General features: G+C 34.0%; 2 protein-coding genes across 2 annotated transcripts; both read left to right on the forward strand.

The window, feature by feature from the left end:
* Nucleotides 1–162: 162 nt before the first annotated feature.
* LOC140056414 (dolichyl-diphosphooligosaccharide--protein glycosyltransferase subunit STT3A) lies at nt 163–10,664 on the forward strand. The gene is made up of 15 exons (XM_072101784.1): nt 163–225; nt 1,028–1,159; nt 2,059–2,241; nt 2,657–2,802; nt 3,277–3,474; nt 3,864–4,055; nt 4,534–4,690; nt 5,137–5,289; nt 5,767–5,849; nt 5,997–6,158; nt 6,487–6,675; nt 6,785–6,901; nt 7,585–7,687; nt 8,450–8,638; nt 9,346–10,664. Exons 2-15 carry the CDS (start codon nt 1,048–1,050, stop codon nt 9,489–9,491), a joined length of 2,130 nt encoding a protein of 709 aa, XP_071957885.1. The 5' UTR covers nt 163–225; nt 1,028–1,047; the 3' UTR covers nt 9,492–10,664.
* Nucleotides 10,665–11,023: 359 nt separating this feature from the next.
* LOC140046533 (uncharacterized) lies at nt 11,024–13,549 on the forward strand. The gene is made up of 3 exons (XM_072091220.1): nt 11,024–11,147; nt 11,639–12,556; nt 12,865–13,549. Exons 1-3 carry the CDS (start codon nt 11,050–11,052, stop codon nt 13,010–13,012), a joined length of 1,164 nt encoding a protein of 387 aa, XP_071947321.1. The 5' UTR covers nt 11,024–11,049; the 3' UTR covers nt 13,013–13,549.
* The last annotated feature ends 6,466 nt before the right edge of the window (nt 13,550–20,015 follow it).

The raw sequence follows: 20,015 nt of genomic DNA on the forward strand, positions 1-20,015 counted from the left end.
ATTCCCTGTCATAGTAAATAACCCACTTTTTTAAACAGTTACTGTAAATCGTGCACAGTCGGAATAAATCGTAAACCGTTCGGGTATTCAAGAAATCTATCTCATTCACTTATACAATCGGTGTTCGGATTTATTCGGAAACTGTCGGATTTATAATGGCTGCGCCCAGGTGTCGTCGTGTACATTAGTCAACCGTATGTGTACCCTCTTTGCACCGGTCCCTAGGTAAGTAAAGAGGCTTGTGTTTTCGAGTTTAAAAAATGTAAATTTTGAAATTGATTGACGTAACAAATCAAAGTTTTACTATGAATTGTTATTCTTTAATTTTTTATGTATTCATTTACCTTCTAATTTCTTTAATCATAGTTTCTGTTTTTACAAAATCAATGAATAAAACGAATCGGTGTACCCTGCCGCGGCGGTGTAGCCTAGCTAGCTAGCTAGGCCTCTATAGGCCTAGCCTAGCTAGGGTAGCCCCGAATAAAGCATAAACCACGTAAGCATCAGTACCCTGGATGGGATGGATGGGTCTAGGCATTTAGGTAGGACCACCTCTAGACTAGCCTAGACTGAGGCCTAGAGTAGCAGTAGGTAGCAGAAAAGGACCTCACTCAGACTAGGCCTCTACTCTACTCTACTGTAATAATAATAATAATAAATATATCATCTCAAAAAGTACACAGTCGTCCCATCGCAAAGTCGCCCCTAAAACGTTAAAATAGTTTACAAGTGCGTAAAATTACTACGCAATGATATTCTTTCGCAATTTGAACACAAAATGACACGAAATGTGTAGGCATAAAATTGGGAGCTCCTCGTGTAGTCCCAGGTCGCACTACATTGGAGCGACTTGACTGGATTCCATATCATATCCCAGCCAGGTATATATATAAAAACACATTTATTTAGATAAAATAATTATTTATTTTTTAGGCCTAGCTAGCGTAGTTCAGTTTCTGTATGTATTAGTAGGTAACTGTATACTCGTTCATACTATGAATCATCATTTTATTTTTGTTCATTATAGATTGATTAAAGCATACTTTGATGATGGCAGTGGCTGCAGGATACAAACCCCCAGGTTTCTTAGGTCGAATGGCCTATGAGAAACAGGAGACTCTATTAAAATTGTTTATCCTTGTGTCATGTATGATCTTATGTAAGTTCTCCGAATCGCAATGTCCAATTTACACAGATGCGTAACGGTAAGCAGAAAACAAGCATATATAATCTATGATATTTTTTATGACCATATACAAATCGGAAACCTGCTCAGGATAGATATACATGGTTTTTCCACTTACCATTACCGCGCATCTGTGTAAATTGGAATTCAGGTATCCAACTGACTGATGATTGCGCATAGATTTTCGTATTATTGCTAGTCTTAAGGAAAGCCACTTTGAATTATTATTTACTGTAGTGTTAAAAACACATCTGGTATTGTGAGAGTTGACTGTATGTTACTATATATTTTATTGATCTATGTTGTGAATGCAAAACAATGCTTCTTAGAGTATCACGGTGCTGACGTCACGACGGTAGGTGGCGTTGCATGGTTGCTAGCGCAACCAAAAATGCGTAGAGCCTGCATGAGTGACTCAAATGTCACCATTGGTTTGGAATAGGCTTATTGAAGTAGTGATTAATTTTAAAACTAAAATTTCAAAAGATCACTGAATATTTGTTTTTAATATCTATTCTTCAACTGCAGTTTAAGTTAAAAAAATCAAGCTAAGATACATAATTTGATAGAAATACCGATCTTTACTGTTTATCAACATAGTAGCGCTGAACGCATTTTTTTGTTGGCTAGCAACCATGCAGCGCCCTCTATCGTTGTGACCTCACACCGTGATACTCTATAATACTTTTAAATTTTTTGTTATTGCCTAAAATAGAGGGCAGCAGATACACACTAGAGACAAGTTCAGTAAAACCGGTATTGCTAGTTTAATATAATTTTGATTTATCAATGTTTGTTATTTTCATTTGCTGAAATGTTCCATCTTTAAATTTTCATTTTAGGTTTGTTAATTTATATTCCTTTTTTTTCAGCTTTTGCAACTCGTCTGTTTTCTGTATTGCGATTTGAAAGCGTTATTCACGAGTTTGATCCGTACTTTAATTATCGTACAACTCGCTTCCTTGCCGAGGAAGGTTTCTATAGCTTTCATAATTGGTTTGATGATAGAGCATGGTATCCCCTTGGACGTATTATTGGAGGAACAATTTATCCAGGTATGTTGAAACATGGGTCACTATGAAAAGCTTTTTTTGGTGTAAAGATACCCCTTATAAAAATGTATCCCCCTCCAACTCTACCTATCATAATTATTAGTTAAGAAAAGTAGTGGCATTTAAACTTTTAAACTGCCTTTCAAGGAAAACTCTGTTTTTTTTAATTGAAAAATACCAGGAGTTCGTTCCTTGGTGATTTACTGGTACTAAGGACAATTAAAAGTAAGATCCTTAATACTGTATATAACCTGGTATTGTATTCACTGAGAGTATTGGTACAAAATATAGAAAATTAGGGGATGAAACTATAATACATGAATCGTATTTGGAATTCTCTGTGTACACTATCAACTCTTTTGTGACAATGTATATGATGTGCCAATATGTGGATATTAACTTCCTTTTTTTTTCTTAGGGTTGATGGTAACATCTGCTATTATTTACCATTTGCTAAATTTCCTGCACATCACCATTGAGGTCCGCAATGTATGTGTCTTTTTAGCGCCATTTTTCTCCTCATTGACTACTCTGGTGACATACCATCTCACAAAAGAACTTAAAGTAAGTCTTTATTATCAAATATGTACCATGATCTGGAATAGCTTCTCTCCTCCTTCCCACTGCACCCCCTCAAAACATGTGAAACCAACTTTTAGATATTCGTATCTACCCATACATGTAAAATAGTAGAAGTAGAACCTCTATTCTGGACCCAAAAGTGCCTCCTTAATTGGGGTATCTCTTGCATAAGGATTGACCGACCATAGTTTTGACTAATATCTTCACTAGTATGTTTTATGTGAAAGTGTACCCTTTTAACAGAGTGTCCCAAAGGAGGGGTTCTACAGTATTGGGTGAAAGGTATTAAAAAAGGAATACAAAGCTACTTTTACGTATCTAGTGTTTTCTTTGGTGGGTACTGAGGTGAAATTAAGCTTGGTATAGAAAGCATTGAATTACCCTTTTGACCAGACGGAGTTCTTCCTCAGTCTGCACAGTCGTTTATAGACTAAAATTATTAATTCTTTCTTGTAGGATACAAGTGCTGGCCTTGTTGCAGCAGCCATGATATCCATTGTTCCTGGCTACATTTCTCGATCTGTAGCAGGCTCCTACGATAACGAAGGAATTGCCATTTTCTGCATGCTCTTGACCTATGCCCTCTGGATCAAGTCCGTCAAAACCGGCTCCATCTTCTGGGCTAGCTTGTGTGCCATTGCATACTTTTATATGGTAGGATTTACTTTCAATTGGAGTGATGAATGGTATAATTGAGCTGCTAGTATACAGTTTTATATATGCAGTACTCTATAGATCTTGGGCCTAAGAAAAGTCTTGGCATGTTTTAGTGGAAACCGATGAGAAATTTGAATTAGGCCCTCTATGGAACACCTAACTTGCACTGTATGTACATGAGACCAACCAACAGCATTGCATCCCTATCTTAAGGACAAAAAAATGAGAGTAAAGCACCTTGCCTAAGGATACAACCAATTTATAGCACAGACAGGCTTGAACCCATGCCTCTCACATGATACCAATTATGCCATATCACTCTACTTATCCATATTAACTCTTTTAAATTTTTAACTTATTGGTTGTACATTCATTATAATTTACAGGTATCGTCATGGGGAGGATATGTCTTTCTGGTCAACTTGATCCCTATCCATGTCTTTGGCTTGATGGTCACCGGTCGATTCTCCCATAGGATCTACTTGGCATACTGTACATTTTACTGTCTTGGAACAATCCTATCCATGCAGATTTCTTTCGTTGGATTTCAACCAGTGCAGTCCAGCGAACATATGGCTGTAAGTAATACCAAGTTTTATTGTATAAGCTAGCCAGTCAATTGAATAGTATACAAATAATTAATGTTTATGAGTTGGATGGTGAGAACATTTTTCATGAGTTGAAAGATTTGTTCTATTCAACCTTTGTGAAATAGGCTTTAGTGTCGCGATTTAATGTTCAGATTTGAATAATGTTCTTTCCTGGTGTTTTATGTGTGCAGCCTTTTTCTTGAATTTAATTCAGTTTTTAACATTCCTTAAGGTCTGTCTACACGATCAAACTAGTTTGACAAAAAGTATGATGTGCCCAAATATGGTAGTGATATGCCCAAATATGGTAGTGATATGCCCAAATATGGTAGTGATATGCCCAAATATGGTAGTGATATGCCCAAATATGGTAGTGATATCACATCATGTCTAGATATTTAGATGTTGGTTTGAAAACAAACATAGTTCTTGGTAATAATCATATTTCATTCCCCCTTTTTTCTAGGCTTTCGGTGTTTTTGGATTGTGCCAGATATATGCTCTGACCGACTACCTTCGTGCCAATCTTAGTGAGCAGTATTTTTCAATTCTCTTCCGAAGTGTTCTCATCATGGTAACGTCTGTCGTGGCTGCAGTTGGTGCTGTACTATCGTGGACTGGCAGTATCCTTTAGTTTTTAAAGTTATTAATTATTTTATTTCATACGAGAATAACTATTTTAAAATTTGATCATGCATATATAAGTCTCATTTGAGAGAGTCTTGAGTTACAACCCTGGCACTAGGTCAGGATTGAACCCTGGACCTTGAAAGGCAAGCATTTTAACCAGGCTACAGCTTCACTACAAGATCCCAGGTTTTATGGCAGGCACCCAGGCACTATACTATATCACACTTTTTATGTTAAGCTCTGTCTACACTATCAATCTTGACAAAGAAAGTGTGATGTGCCTAAATATGGTAGTTATTTGACATCATCATGTCCATATAAACATAAATAAATCACACAAAAAGTTTGATAGTGTAGACAGAGCATTAGATTTAAATCTCTAAATCTTTTTATATTCTATGTTATAATTGATGGTAATATCCTTAACCAATCTCTTCAGAAATTTCTCCATGGACTGGACGTTTCTACTCCCTTTTGGATCCATCTTACGCCAAGAACAATATTCCCATTATCGCTTCCGTTTCTGAACATCAACCGACCACGTGGAGCTCATACTACTTTGATTTACAACTACATGTCTTCATGTTTCCAGGTATAAGCCCATGGGACTAATTTATATAAAATATGATTCATATAGGAATAGGGTATTTCTACATTTGAAAATCTCTCTTTATTACTGATACATAATTCCCCAGTATGTTCAGTCTCCATGTGAGGTTACTGCTTGGAATTTCTTTTTAATTTTTTAACTAAATTCATTTTCTGAGCTTCAGAGGACGACGGTGATTTCTCCAATACATTTTCTGCTTTTAAGTCTTGTATGTATGTAAATCGCAAGAACAATAAAATTGATTTTGGATTGGAAAATAATATTTTTATTACAAATAGTTAGTTGTAAGTCATTGAAAAGTAAGTTCTGCAGTACCATATGGCCTTATTTCATTCTGCTTCACCGTGTGTGTGGTTATCAATATTTTCGCAAAGATATATATTTGTTTTGATAAATAAGAGCATTGTTGTACTCGCATTTCATGGATTTTGACAGCAAAAATAAATCTATTTCTTACAGTTGGTATGTACTACTGCTTCTCCAAGCTGACTGATGCTAATATATTTATCATTTTGTATGGAATAACCAGTCTTTATTTCTCTGTAAGTACCAATACATTATCTACACTATGAAACTAGTTTGACAAAAAATGTGTCCAAATATGTTTGGTGTCTTTGTTTGTTCTATTTTATTGGACTCTTGGAATAATTTTGTTGTATAATAGGTATCTTTTTTGTGTGTTATCCCAGGGTGTGATGGTACGTCTTATGTTGGTTTTGGCACCGGTAATGTGCATCCTATCTGGTATTGGAATCTCGTCCGTTTTAACAACGTACATGAAGAACTTGGACATATCGAGAAAGGATAAGAAGACTAAGAAAATTGACTCAAGTTATCCAATCAGAAATGAGGTTAGAGTTCAATGCAGTTCATCTTATATTTCACCTTTCTCTGTCAAATCGTTACTTTCCACACTAAGACTTACACATTTTCTTTTGGAGTAATTTAAATATTTTACTATTATTATATTTATTTGTAATGTAATTTTTGTTATTGTCTTAAGCTCTATCTCTACTATCAAACTTTATGTGACAAAAAAATGTTATGGTCACGATGTAATATCACCATATCACTATTTTGATAGTGTAGACAGAGCTTAAGAATAAAATAGACATTTCTATCTTTACACAGTACATGTTTATCTTTACCAATACAGTACTATATTTTTCTATATTTCAGGTTGCAACAGCTGTTATCCTACTAGTAACGTTCTTTCTAATTACCTACACATTCCACTGTACCTGGGTGACATCAGAGGCTTACTCGTCGCCCTCTATCGTGCTATCAGCTCGTGCCGGTGATGGTGGACGTATTATTTTTGATGACTTCAGGGAAGCTTACTATTGGTTGCGACAAAACACTCCGGAGGTAAGAAAATTGAAATTTAATGTTTTTGAAAACTCTAGTTTTCGTGCACACTTTTGCTACAAATAATTAGTTATTATTAATTTGAAATTGTAAATTTGATCATTTTCAGGATGCCAAGATCATGTCATGGTGGGATTACGGATATCAGATAACGGCAATGGCGAATCGGACAATATTAGTTGACAATAATACGTGGAATAACACACATATATCAAGAGTTGGACAGGTTAGTTTGAGTTAGCTAAATGTCATAATGTATTCTATTTTTTTTCATATTTCTATTGCTACGTACAAAGGTGGTAATCTCAAACTGTATAGACACAAAATTTGATACGATATAAAGTATATGCATAAAGCTCTGTCTACACTATCAAACTAGTTTGACAAAAGAAGTGTGATATGCCCAAATATGGTAGTGATATGCCCAAATATGGAAGTGATATGCCCAAATATGGAAGTGATATGAAATCATCATGTCCATATATTGGCACATTTTTTTGTCACATAAAGTTTGATGGTTTAGACAGAGCTTTAGGCTGTATAGAAAGAGGGTTTTGTTGAAAAAGGAAAACTGAAACCAAACTGGATTTGAACTAAGAACGTGGTACTTGTAGGCAGTATCGTCATGGCCAACATGCTAACAAAACAGATATGGTATAGCACCCTCTATAGAACAAATTTCACTGCATCATAACTTAAAGCATAAACAAGAGCAAAAACAAGCAACAAAAGTTCTTGATATAATAACTGTTCTATGGTTTATGCATTTCATATTTTTTCTTTCATCTTTATTTAATTATTCCTGACTATATTTTATTATTACAGTTACCCTCGGCACATAATATCATCCTAATTAATTAATTACTGTGTTACGATCAATAATGCTGATACTTTAATTTATTTTATTAGGCCATGGCATCGCCTGAAGACAAAGCGTACGAGATAATGAGAGAGCTGGATGTTGACTATGTATTAGTTATCTTTGGTGGATTGACTGGATATTCATCAGATGGTATGTTGTATATAATAATAATAATATCCTGGATTTATATAGCGCCTAATGTTGTGAAACCTCTAAGCGCTGAACATTATTACCCTGGTAATTTTTTGCATCAAACACGTATGGAAACCTACTCCCAATATGCAGCTATTAATCAGCTCAAAGTTGTGTCTTTATCTAACCGGGTATCCATTTATACATCTGGGTGGAGAGAGGCCTAAGGATACAAGCAATGCGACAGAGTTGGATTCGAACCGCAAACTCACGATCAGTAGTCCAACACACTGCGCCACACATCCTTACGTATATTATTAAAAAAAGGAAAAAAACTACTAATTTTTCAAGCAAAATGATCCTTAAGCCAATGTGATAAAAAAGGTTTTTTTTTTTTTGTCCACTTCTTTATTGTAGTCGGTTGTGTCTCCCAACTCTGACTGCTTGATACAATTGGCAATTGTACCATAGTTTGAAAACTGCATATACTCAATTGATTTTTTTTTTTCTATTTTGTCTTTTATTTTTTCATTGGATTAAGAATATTCAGTAGAATTACATCAAAGTTAAGCAATACTCTTCGTATTCGTTTATCTGTATTTATATTTATTTTTAAATCCAAAGGCAAATAACTGAAAAAAAGATAATGCTGTAGATATCAGTTGCTAGATCTCAATGGGGAAACAAATAGAATAAGCAAAAGCTAAATAAAAATGAATTTAAACAGCCAGAAAGAAATTTCGGAGCTATCAAATAACAATCAATTATTATTATTTGTAGATATTAATAAGTTTTTGTGGATGGTCCGTATTGGAGGCAGTACTGACCGTGGCGCTCACATCAAAGAGAACGATTACTACACACCTCAAGGAGAATTTAGAATTGATAAAGAGGGTTCCCCAACCCTGCTTAACTGCCTTATGTATAAAATGTGTTATTACAGATTCGGTGAGGTCTACACCGAAGGAAGTAAGTAATTGTTTTAAATCAAGAAAACCATGTCTGCTTTAGTCCAGTAGATGAGACAAAGTCATTTGACCCCAATAAACTATTTTGTATTTTTAAAATAGGCTTTTATGGGTCACATGTTTTTGTGTGGTTGTTAGGTCAACATAACAGTAAAGGCCAACAGGTAGATTTTGGAGATAAATTCCATCTGAAAACTGAAAAGTCTCCTAAGCCAGAATTTTCTTAAACATCCTAATTATTTACGATCGTGGAAAAACACATTCTAGAATTCTATATTTTTTGGAAAAAAAACATTGACTGTTTATGCTAATAATCCATTTTACAGTAGAATATATGTTTTAAAACAATGGCAAACTTTTCATTTAGGCACGCTTTTATGAAGGGTACACTTTGTTGGATCTTGACCGTGTCCCCTTAATAGGTGTTTTATAGTTTAACAAAATAGATTTATAAAGGTTGGTTCACACTTGGAGGCTCCACAAGGATGTTAGCCCACTGTAAGTAATTTGACCAATCACGATGTGATGGGTTATCCGAATTGTTGCCTGTGATTGGCCAGCTTACTTGAGTTGTTGCATTGCCTCTATCTGGAAACCAGGCTTTTCTACTGTTTCTATAGAAAAGGAGCATTTTCTCCAATACATCGGCAAACTAGCCTAGGCCTCAATGACTTTATAATAATATTAATTCATTCATTATTTCAACAGATAAACCCACTGGATATGATCGTGTTAGAAATGCAGAAATTGGTAATAAAGATTTTGAGTTGGATGTTCTTGAAGAAGCATACACAACAGAGCACTGGCTTGTTAGGATTTACCAAGTTAAAGATTTAGAAAATCGTGGAATTTAATTAATGATTACTTTTTTGATATTTTTTTTCTTGTATTTCTTTTGAATTAATTTTGAATGTATGGATACATTTGTTGTATTTTTCTTAATCTTTTTTGTGTATTTTCTACAATTTTTCTCACATATTACGGCCAAGGAAAATACATTATATGGTTCTCATCAGCACCTCTAAAATATTACTTGTAGCAGTGTAGGATTTTTATCTTTTGTCCCCTGATTTTAATTACTTAGCAACCTTGCCGGATCCTCCCAAGGTCGACAGGTCATTTATATGTGGTAGCGTAGCTAGTCTTAGCTTCTGTAAAGCTCTGTCTACACTATCAAACTAGTTTGACAAAAAGTCTGCTGTGCCCAAATATGGTAGTGATATAGTGATCATCATGTCTATATATGGGCACATTTTTTTGTCACATAAACTTTGATAGTATAGACAGAGCTTTAGGTCTACACTTTACGTAAACATTACATAAAGTAATGTTTTGTGTAAATATACAGTATTGAGAAAAGAATGACAATATCAACAGATTTTGATTTTTTGCTTTCAACCTTTGTATTTATTTCTTGACAAAAAAAAGTTGAAAATAAGCATTTTTGGTGAAGGGCAAAATTTTGCGTTTAGGCAACTGATGACTTGGTATTTAAATATTGACATCTCATTAAGTAATAAACATTCACATGCATACAGTGTACACAGGGCTGCAAACGTTTTTAATTTTTACCACTCGCACCAATTACACTGTACAAATGGTCATATTTTATATAAACAATTATATTTAAAGCATCTTTGCCTCGTCTGTTTTTAACCTCTCGCTACGGCAAGTACAAAATACACAAATACAATTGTCAAAATTAAAATTTAAATACTTGTTGGGTGTTAATAAAGCTACAACTTCTAAGAATAACATACAGTATATATACAAATTAAAACTACAGGACGTTCTTATGAACACAACATACACGCTAATGTACTTTTGCAGTCCCATAAATTGGTCATTTTGTAAAATTTTTTTTTATTTCATTAGCTGTAGTTATTGAATATAATTTCCAATGTACTTAATTTCCATTAAATTTGCATCAATAAACTCATCGTTACGTGAGATACATAAGATGCATTGTGAAGTGTATAATGTACAATGCTCTCAAGATATATGAATAAAACATAGAGAGAAAATTACTGATCTTTAATGTTTATTGCTACAACAGCACTTTAGAATACACTTTATACTGTACTATGAAAACTAACCCTTTTTTAAATTACAGTAGTTACTAAAACATAAAAAGTTTGATACTGATAAATTCAGAGATTGTGAAAAGCAAACATTGAAATACAATCATTGTTGTTATAAAAATGTCACCATAAACTATACAGAGTTCAATATAAATTCGAAGTTAGTTTTAATTGTCTTATAGATGAAAAACTACACTAAATACACATTATTCAGAAAAACAAGTTTTTCCAAACAGCACATAACACGTTTTATGTTGTTGAGCGATAGATGGCGACAAACATCCAGTAAAAGTGTGTAAAAAATGCCGAGTTGTTATTGTTTATTTTTATTATGAACATTTTAAAGATATATAGTTATAAAAAAAACACGATGTTGACTAGAAATCCAGACAAAGACTTTGTTTTACATGGTACATCAACGCCACTAAGGTACACTTGCATTTCTAATGTCAATTTAGGCAGCCAAACATAAACATCTCTAGGCCTACTACTACGCCGTGGCTTAGTTACGACTGTTGCCACGGACGCGGAGCTACAGTTCCCCACCACAAGCATTTCTGAACTACTACTAGACTAGGCCTAGCCAGCCTAAACTAGGCCTAGACTAAATGAAATTATAAAGGACTAGCCATTTACAATAACATTAATGTTAGTGACTTATGTTATTAATTATTCGATTGATATTAATATTATTGTCTAATGAATATTATTAGCTTTTTGGGGGCCTCCCTAGGCTAGGCTAGGCTAGGCCTAGAATAATTTATAAAAATATCCTCTCTAGCAGCTAGTCTCTAGTAGTAGGCCTACTCTAGGTAGTAGAGTATAATATACATTAGCTAGCTACAGTATAGGGCCTTATAACAAGTTGGTTGTAGAGCAAGGTAATTGATTTTAGTTGTAATTGATTGTTCTTTTTATAGAAAAGAAAATTCAAGACAATACCAGACTAACTCTGAGCGGACCTTGAGTACAACTAACTTATCGCAATCAGCAATACTCACTGGATTGCGCAATGGAACGTTGAGTCGCTCATCTGGAAAGTATTCGACGTATGATACTCAACAATTGAATGATAGCGTCAGCAGTATTCTGAAAAAGAGTAGTCTTAAGCCCGGTAGACGGAGACAAACTGGAGAACTCTCCCTGGATCTGCAGAGTTTGAATAGCAGCTTGAACAAGAGCTTGAACAAAAGTGTTAGTTTCACAGAGCATCAGTCTCATGCTCGCCAAAAAGCTGAAGCAGACAGTGACGAAGAAAGTTTAACAGCTTTTGAGAACGAGCTACAACGACTCATCGATAGCGATTTACAAGAAAATGACGAGTACGAGAAAAAGAAGTATCAAACCAGCAATATCCCAAAATCTCAATGGTATATCGATCCTGTACATCTGAAGGATGACATGGAGTTTCCTGTCTTTGAATCCCTCGGAGTAAGTATGAAGTCGGTATCACCACATTCAAGAACTGCCGGAATGTTGGGAACTGAACTTGCTCAGCACCGGATTAATTCTGGGATTGTGCAAGACTCTAGCACTCGTCGGTACTTTCTTCCGACGTCACAATCCACTCTGAGAAGCACTGTAAGTAGACCACCGTCGGAGAACGGAAGGTCAAGAAATTACTTATCAAAATGTGCTCAACTGGTAACAAAAGCAACGTCGGATTATAATTATCTCGTAGCTTCACAGCGCTTTGTCGATGGGGAAGAGATCGTTTCTCCTTACCGTTATGAACTTGCTAAGTTAAGAATGGAACGGCTGCGTCTTGAAGAAGACAGAATCTTGGAATCTAAAAGACAAGATGAACTGGAACGAATAAGAGGTCCGCAGCCTAAATGGTTGGTTTATGATAATTTTCATATGATGATTATGATTATTCTTTCACACTGGTTCAGAAAGTTCCTGCACTGGTTAAGAGAAGCACATTTGTAAACTTATACAGTACTTATTGTGAATATTAGAGTTGGTATACCCTGTCCATGTCATCGATAGTGCTCTGGTCCCATAAGAGCATGTAATTGAATGTACTATAGTGTACCAGAGAGTTGTAAGCACATATACAATTTATTTGTTTTTGTATAATATTGAAAACAAATATTGTATTCAATTTTAGATATCATTTCAATATTGAATTTGTTTTTTATAGGTATGAGTTGAAAACCCCTCAATTTTGCTATGAAGCTCATAAGAACAATGGCCTTCTGAAGAGCCAGGATGAATGGCAGAATCTGCTGGACTATCGACAATCACTAATTAAGTCATCTAAACTCTTTCAAGGTTCCTTACATCAATGAAAAGAACTGTAGCCTCGGAATAGGACACTTATTCCCACAATAATATCAACAAGTCTTAGACTATTAGATACTGTACTAAAAATATGGTACCCTACAGTAGGAGCTGATTCAGACGTATAACCTGACCGTGGCAACTTCAGTAATCCTTGGGTAAAGCATTGCAGAGAGACACCCTATTAGGCTTATATGATATGAAGGTTTTTTAAGCAGATATTAAAGATATATTGTCTACAAAAAAAATAATTTTGTTGTTGTTGTTGAATGTGCCATTTTAATGTCACATATTAATGTCACATAATAGTTATTTACTTTGTTTGACCAAACAATTAATGCAAGTAAAATATATTTACCTAAAAAGCTGTAAGTAAAGCAAAACAAAACATAGTCTGGGAATGGGATTTTGCTTTAACTTAATAGTTTATTTGGTTTAGTTTGGTTTGGTGAAATGATTATTTTTTTTTTCTTACTGGGGTTTATTATAAACTGCAAAATGGCCTTTTTAAAGTCTGATTTTATTCACCTTCAGTTTATGTTTTGATGGGACAAATACATCTTAAACTATATTTGCAGCGTGAAAAATAAAAGATATTGCTAAAAAAAACAAAAAATCGTCTACCTTTAGCTTACAGTGTATAATATCTGTATAATGAGGCCCTTTTAAGGACCTCATTATACAGGTATTATAAGACAGTGCTGTAACAACGAAGTTGTTATTAATTACAATAATAAAGCGACAATGATATTGTATACAAACATTGACGTGAGCGCCATTGAAAGAAGAAAGGACAAGAAACGTGTCTAAGATGCCCCAGACTTATTTTTAATTTCAATATCGGGCTATAAAAGATTCCTATCAATACATTATTTAATCAACCAAGGCTATAATATAACGTCCATCATAGATACGGTACTAAAAAGCAAAAATGTTTAATTAAAAACAAGGTATTACATATTGATGTTGCATGCATGTGTCGTGTTCAAGCCTTCATGGTTCAAGTGAATAAAACTAAACTAAACACATTTCTGAATTCTGATTAGTTGCTCAATTTAACAAGTCACAAAAAGTAGAAGAAAATATGAATACACATTCCCAGAAGTCAACGCTTTTGATGCGAAAATAAATTCGCCAATTGGAAAAGAGACTTCAATTTGCTCAGTTGTGTGACGCATGCGCATTTTCATCATGTTGGTTTGACTTTTATAGAAAAAGACGGTGACATATATTATAACGTTGCTAATTAATTTTTATTTGTTTTTATTTGGGTGTTGTTTAAAATACATTCTTATTTGCGCTCTAACCAGCAACAAACAAAGACCAAAATGAAACTTGTATTCGTAATTTTGGTGGTTTTATCTATTTTAAAATTAGGCGAATCTGGTGAGTATCATTTACGATTTTTATAATACAAATAATATAAGGGCCCACTATTTATTAATAATCTTTGGTCGAATTTGATTAATTAATTCGATTACTGTACTGTAGTAAAAATATTAGTTACTTGTAAATCTTTGTAACAAGAAGTCCACACACTTTAAACTTACAAATTATTGAAAAAATTACCGTAAATTACCTTAAATCCAATGTCAAAACTAAATGCTTGGTTCCCACTATAGAGACGCAAAGGATAATGTAAGTGATTTGACAAATGACAGGTCATGCGTTGCGTATCTAACCGGACCACGCTTTTGAATAACAATGTCTTACATCTCTCATTTCTACTTTATATGTTATTCCATATACACAACGAACCTTTATGGCAATGCGTCGCATTCTATCAAAATATGTTACAGGCCTATGTATGTTACTGGTTCATAACATATTTTGAATACCGGAATCCGAGTAAATTCCTCAGTCTAGAAATGTCTTCAAAAACCAAGCAAAACCTCGTAGGCTATGCCTTTTTAAAAAATGTGAAATTATTCAAAACTAAAATACTTAAAGATGTATTGTCCCTTTGACTAATTCAAAACAATTTTTTTTTTTTATTATTTCGAAAAAAAAAGTGGGTCATTTTGAAGTATCATAATAGTTAACTTTCACCAAAAATTAGTTGAAAAAAAATTATTTAACCGAAATACGGACGTTTTTTTGTTCAAAAAATAACTTGACTTCCAGTCAAAGTTTTCGATCAAAACATATCTCATAATGCAACGCGCTTGTATGCATAATCATAAAACTTCCTCGCGATCTGTGTGAAAACACCTTCTCAACCGAGTTGTAAACAATCCTAATTAGCAATATGCATAATGCATACTCGTGGTTTGAAATCTTTGTTTACTTTCGCTCGTGACGATATTCCAGACGAAATGTAATCAAATTAATTTATCTGTTAATTACGTAAACCTTTTGCCTCAAATTTTCGACTTAAAGTGAATAACTTTAATATTACTTTGATATGGTCATTTTAAATTTAGAATATTTTTTTTTCATTTTTTGTGTTTCAAGGGACAATATACATCTATAAACAGTCAGGGGAAATTGCAAAAGGCTTCCTACTTTCTAAGAGTTTTTATGGGACAATACATGCCCTTACTCACTGTAACGTGTTAGGTGCTTCTCATGCATCTTCGTACCTCTCTGAAAAGCTAAAAGAATGCATAAGTTTGTACCCCTTCAGTCCGCTTATCATAAGAAAGCCACTAATAAACTATGGTTTAATAAAGAGATAGAAAATATAATCAAAGTTAAACACAAAGCATGGAATAAGTATCTTAAATGTAAAAATCAGAGTAATTGGAATAGCTTTGTTTTAGCTAGGAATCAAGCTACCAATGAAGTCCGCAAGGCAAGAGCTTCTTTAGAGAAAACAATCGCTTCAGATGTTAAAATAAATCCAAAATCCTTTGGCATTATGTAAATAGTCAGCGAAAATATAAGCCTTTTATTCTAGACTTAAAAGATGATGAGGGAAATTTTGTGTCGTCAAAAATAAATAAAGCTGAATTATTTAATGAATCGTTTATTGGAGTTTTTACAGTGGAGAATCTTAAGGAGTTTCCTGAAATGGCTGATAAACCAGATATAATTCCGGTCAATGATATGAAGCTTTTAGCGTCTGATATAACTAAATATTTAAGTGGTTTAGACATCTGTAAGTCGCCAGGTCCGGATGAGATCCATTCCAGGATTTTAAAAGAAAATTCAGATATTTTGGGTGAAGCATTAGCAGTTATTCTTAATAATTAATGAGTGAGGGTGTGGTTCCAGAATCCTGGAAATATGCCGATGTCGTTCCGCTCTATAAGAAAGAAGACAAGTCAGCTCCGCTAAACTATCGACCGGTAAGCCTAACATCAAACTTATATAAAACAATGGAAACATTTGTTGGAGATGAGATAGTGAAACATTTTGAATTAATTTCCCTTTTTTCCGTTGCTCAGCATGGTTTCAGATCGGGCAGATCTTGTTCAACTCAGCTTTTAGAGGTTCTTAATGACTGGCAAAATTCTTTGGATTCCCAAGAGAGTTTTGACTGTTTGTATCTGTATTTCCAAAAGGCCTTTGATAAGGTGCCTTATTGTCGTTTATTGAGGAAACTTAAATTTTATGGAATAAAAAGAAAATTATTAAATTGGATTAATTAAGTCTTTTTTGTCTGGAAGAAAACAACGAGTTTCAGTAGAAGGAATCAAGTCTAAGTGGAGAGATGTTGTTAGCGGAGTTCCGCAAGGGAGTGTATTAGGCCCTGTCTTGTTTTTAATTTTTATAAACGACATCCCTGATTCTTCTTTCCCTTTTCAGGGAATTTATTGGTTCAAAGTATATTGGCCTTTGGCCCTAATACAAACATAAAAATTAACTATAACTTAAGATAATTGTTTCTTCTTTCAAAAGCAAAGTAGACGTATTTTCCTAAATTATAAGTAAAATTTGTGTTGGAAAGTAATAAACAAAGCTTATTAATAGAAGGAAAAACACGAATAAATCTTGGAATAAAACTTTTTCTTAAATCATTATAAAATGTGCATTGCAAAATAAAATGATATTCATCCTCAACAATGTTCTTTTTACATAATTTACACGTTCTCTTATATCTTTCTACACCCTCCCATCTGCCCTTTTCAATTTCTAGCTCTAATATCCCTAAACGTAACTTAGTTAATAATCTTCTTTGTTTAAAATTAATGATGTTGGTCAAGTGATAACTTAAACATATTTCTTTTTTATAAAGAGAAAAGAGCCTTAACTTATTATGTAAACTACATTTTTGAATGCATTTTTGTTTTTCAATATCACATAAGCGCAACTTAAATTCTCTCAAAAATAAACCTTTACTATTAACATATTGTTGTAACCATATATAACCAAAACCAGTAGAAAAGAGTAAGTGTTTGACCTGTTGTGCCCAACAATTCTCATTACGGTTAACTTTTCTAAGTTGAAACTCATAACACTTAAAAATGAATCTGTCATGATCTAAAGTAATAATATGTAACCAAAATCTTATAACTGTAACTAAACAATCCAAAGAAAGTGGTAATCTACCTAACTCAGAAGTAACAGCGGCATTCAGTAAACCAATCAAAAATTAAAATGTTTGCAGATGACACAAAAATGTATTTTAGCATCAATAATATAGACGATATAATTAAATTCCAGAGTGATATTGATTTATTGTATAAATGGTCCTCTACATGGCAATTGCCCTTCAATCTAACGAAGTGTAAGATCATGCATTTTGGTAACAACAACCAGAAGTTTAAATATAGTATAGGAGTAGGCTAAAGCCGAGTTTTAGATCTCATTTGTCCCATGTAATTTCTGCTAACAGGAAGTTAGGTATTATATATCGAGCGTTTACATTTTTTTGGACCCTGAGAGTTTGTTGCTTTTATACAAGTCGCTTGTACGTCCAACCCGGGAATACTGTAATAATGTCTGGGTTCCTAAGTTTTTAGCGGATGAGGATAGGTTGGAGAAGCTACAACAAAAGGCCACCCGATTCATTCCGGAACTAAGGGGTACGGAGTATGTATGTAGGCTTTAAATACTTGATCGTCCTACGTTAGTTTATAGAAGAAAGAGAGCTTCTCTGATCCAAGTATTTAAAATACTGAAAGGAATCGATAAATTGGACATCGAAACCTTTTTTAATATGTCAACTATCCATTATACTAGAGGTCATTCTTTCAAACTATCAAAGCCGCGGGTCAAAACTAAATGGGGATCAAATAATTTTGGAGCAAGAGTAGTTAACGATTGGGAACACTTTGCCGAGAGTTGCCGTAGAGTCAAGTCATTGAATCAGTTTAAGTCTAATTTGAATTAACACTGGAAAAACCACCACCAGAAGTTTCAGCCGTATGCCACAGTGCCTAAAGACATAAAATAAAATAAATAAATAAAAGAGATTTGTAATTCCAGAGAGGCGAATAAACAATTTGCTTTAGCCTTAATTTCAAGGTAATTCACAGATGTGCCTGCAATATACCGGTAGTATGCTGCGGGCGTCGTGCCGGTATCGTTACCGGCATATACCCATTCTCATCGGACTATCGTGCCGGAAATATAACTGGTAAATACCGGCTTTCTGTGAGAAAGGAGTCGGGCATATTCGGTCTATAAAAAGTCTCTGACAAAATAATTATTGAGGGCGTCCTTTATTGTTATTATTTTTGTCTAGCGATATATGGCGGCGAATTTTAAGTTACAGATTATTATCTTCCTTTATAGCATTATGCAAGTCATGCTATGTACAGTATATTGTGCATATATTACACATGTACAGCAATTAATTAGCCGTCAATTAAAAGTTGTAATAGTCTACACATATCTATCAACATCGTTAAAAAATATAAATTACTTTACACTATCACAGGTTCCATGACCAATACAGTATAGTTAAATATGATTTAACATGCAAGCGATACTTTAAAATAAAAAATAGTTTTAATAAAAGAAAAATAAATAAATAAACAATTAAATAAAAAAATAAAAACAATTTTTTATAGCTTAAACCAATCGATTTTGTCATGCAATTTAGAGAGTTTATTGCAGTGAATTAAGTTAAGTGAAGACACGAATACAAAATAGTTACTGTATTTATAACGTTTTATGAAGAAAATTAAAACATTATTAAATAAGTTCATTTGGATCTCATGATAATATGTAATGTGAAAAAAGGTTACTTCTATATGATCCAATATAGTGTCAATTGTTTGTAAGATGATATCGGTACTTACATTTCCAGAGAACTTGACGTTTCGCCTACTAACAGCAAGGCATAATCATAATTAGTGAATACGTTTTGGTGACGTAGCGGTGACGTTACGGTGACACGGTTGAAAGGAGCCATTGTGAAGTTTACCGCTTGGAGTTATCCAAGCGGGATGTGCGGGGGTCGGTCTCTTTACGTTTTAGAATGTTATCGTAAATGTGCGATATTTCATAATGCTCCTTCATCTCTATTCATATTATTAGGGTGTAATCTTTTATATGTATCGCTTTTTTTATTTTTTCTTGTGTTCCATTCAGTTTCTTTTGCTAAGACTTTGATGTTGTTCCAATTGGGTGTGTGACCAAGAGTCGCCATATGATCCGTGATAGCCGAGCTGTGAAACTTTTCTGACGCCGACTTTCTGCTTGATCTGGTTGATCAAGCAGAAAGTCGGCGTTAGACCTATTTCAGTTATCACTACAATTTCACTTTTCCCTGCCTGCTACATCCGATTTCTAAACGTTTAAAAAAAAAACAATTAAACTACGTGTTCATTATTTCAGCTTATCTCTCCTTCAAGAAACCCACGCCATCTAAATAAGGTCATTCTAAAGAGGCAACTGATGGCAAAGACGGTATTGAGGAAGGCTGCACGCACTCAGTCCACGGTAGGCTTAATAACATGTACATCTATTTATTTGAGAAAAGTTCAGTTTATTCGATGATCATCCCCAATTGATATTGCATTTTTAAAATATATATTTTTAGATAGTTTCTTACTGACACCTCCCCGAAGACACGGGGAATTGATGCGGATACCCGTGTCTGGAAAAGAGTTCGCTTAC

Source organism: Antedon mediterranea, chromosome 1 (assembly GCF_964355755.1).
Source record: "Antedon mediterranea chromosome 1, ecAntMedi1.1, whole genome shotgun sequence".
Lineage (NCBI taxonomy): Eukaryota > Metazoa > Echinodermata > Crinoidea > Comatulida > Antedonidae > Antedon > Antedon mediterranea.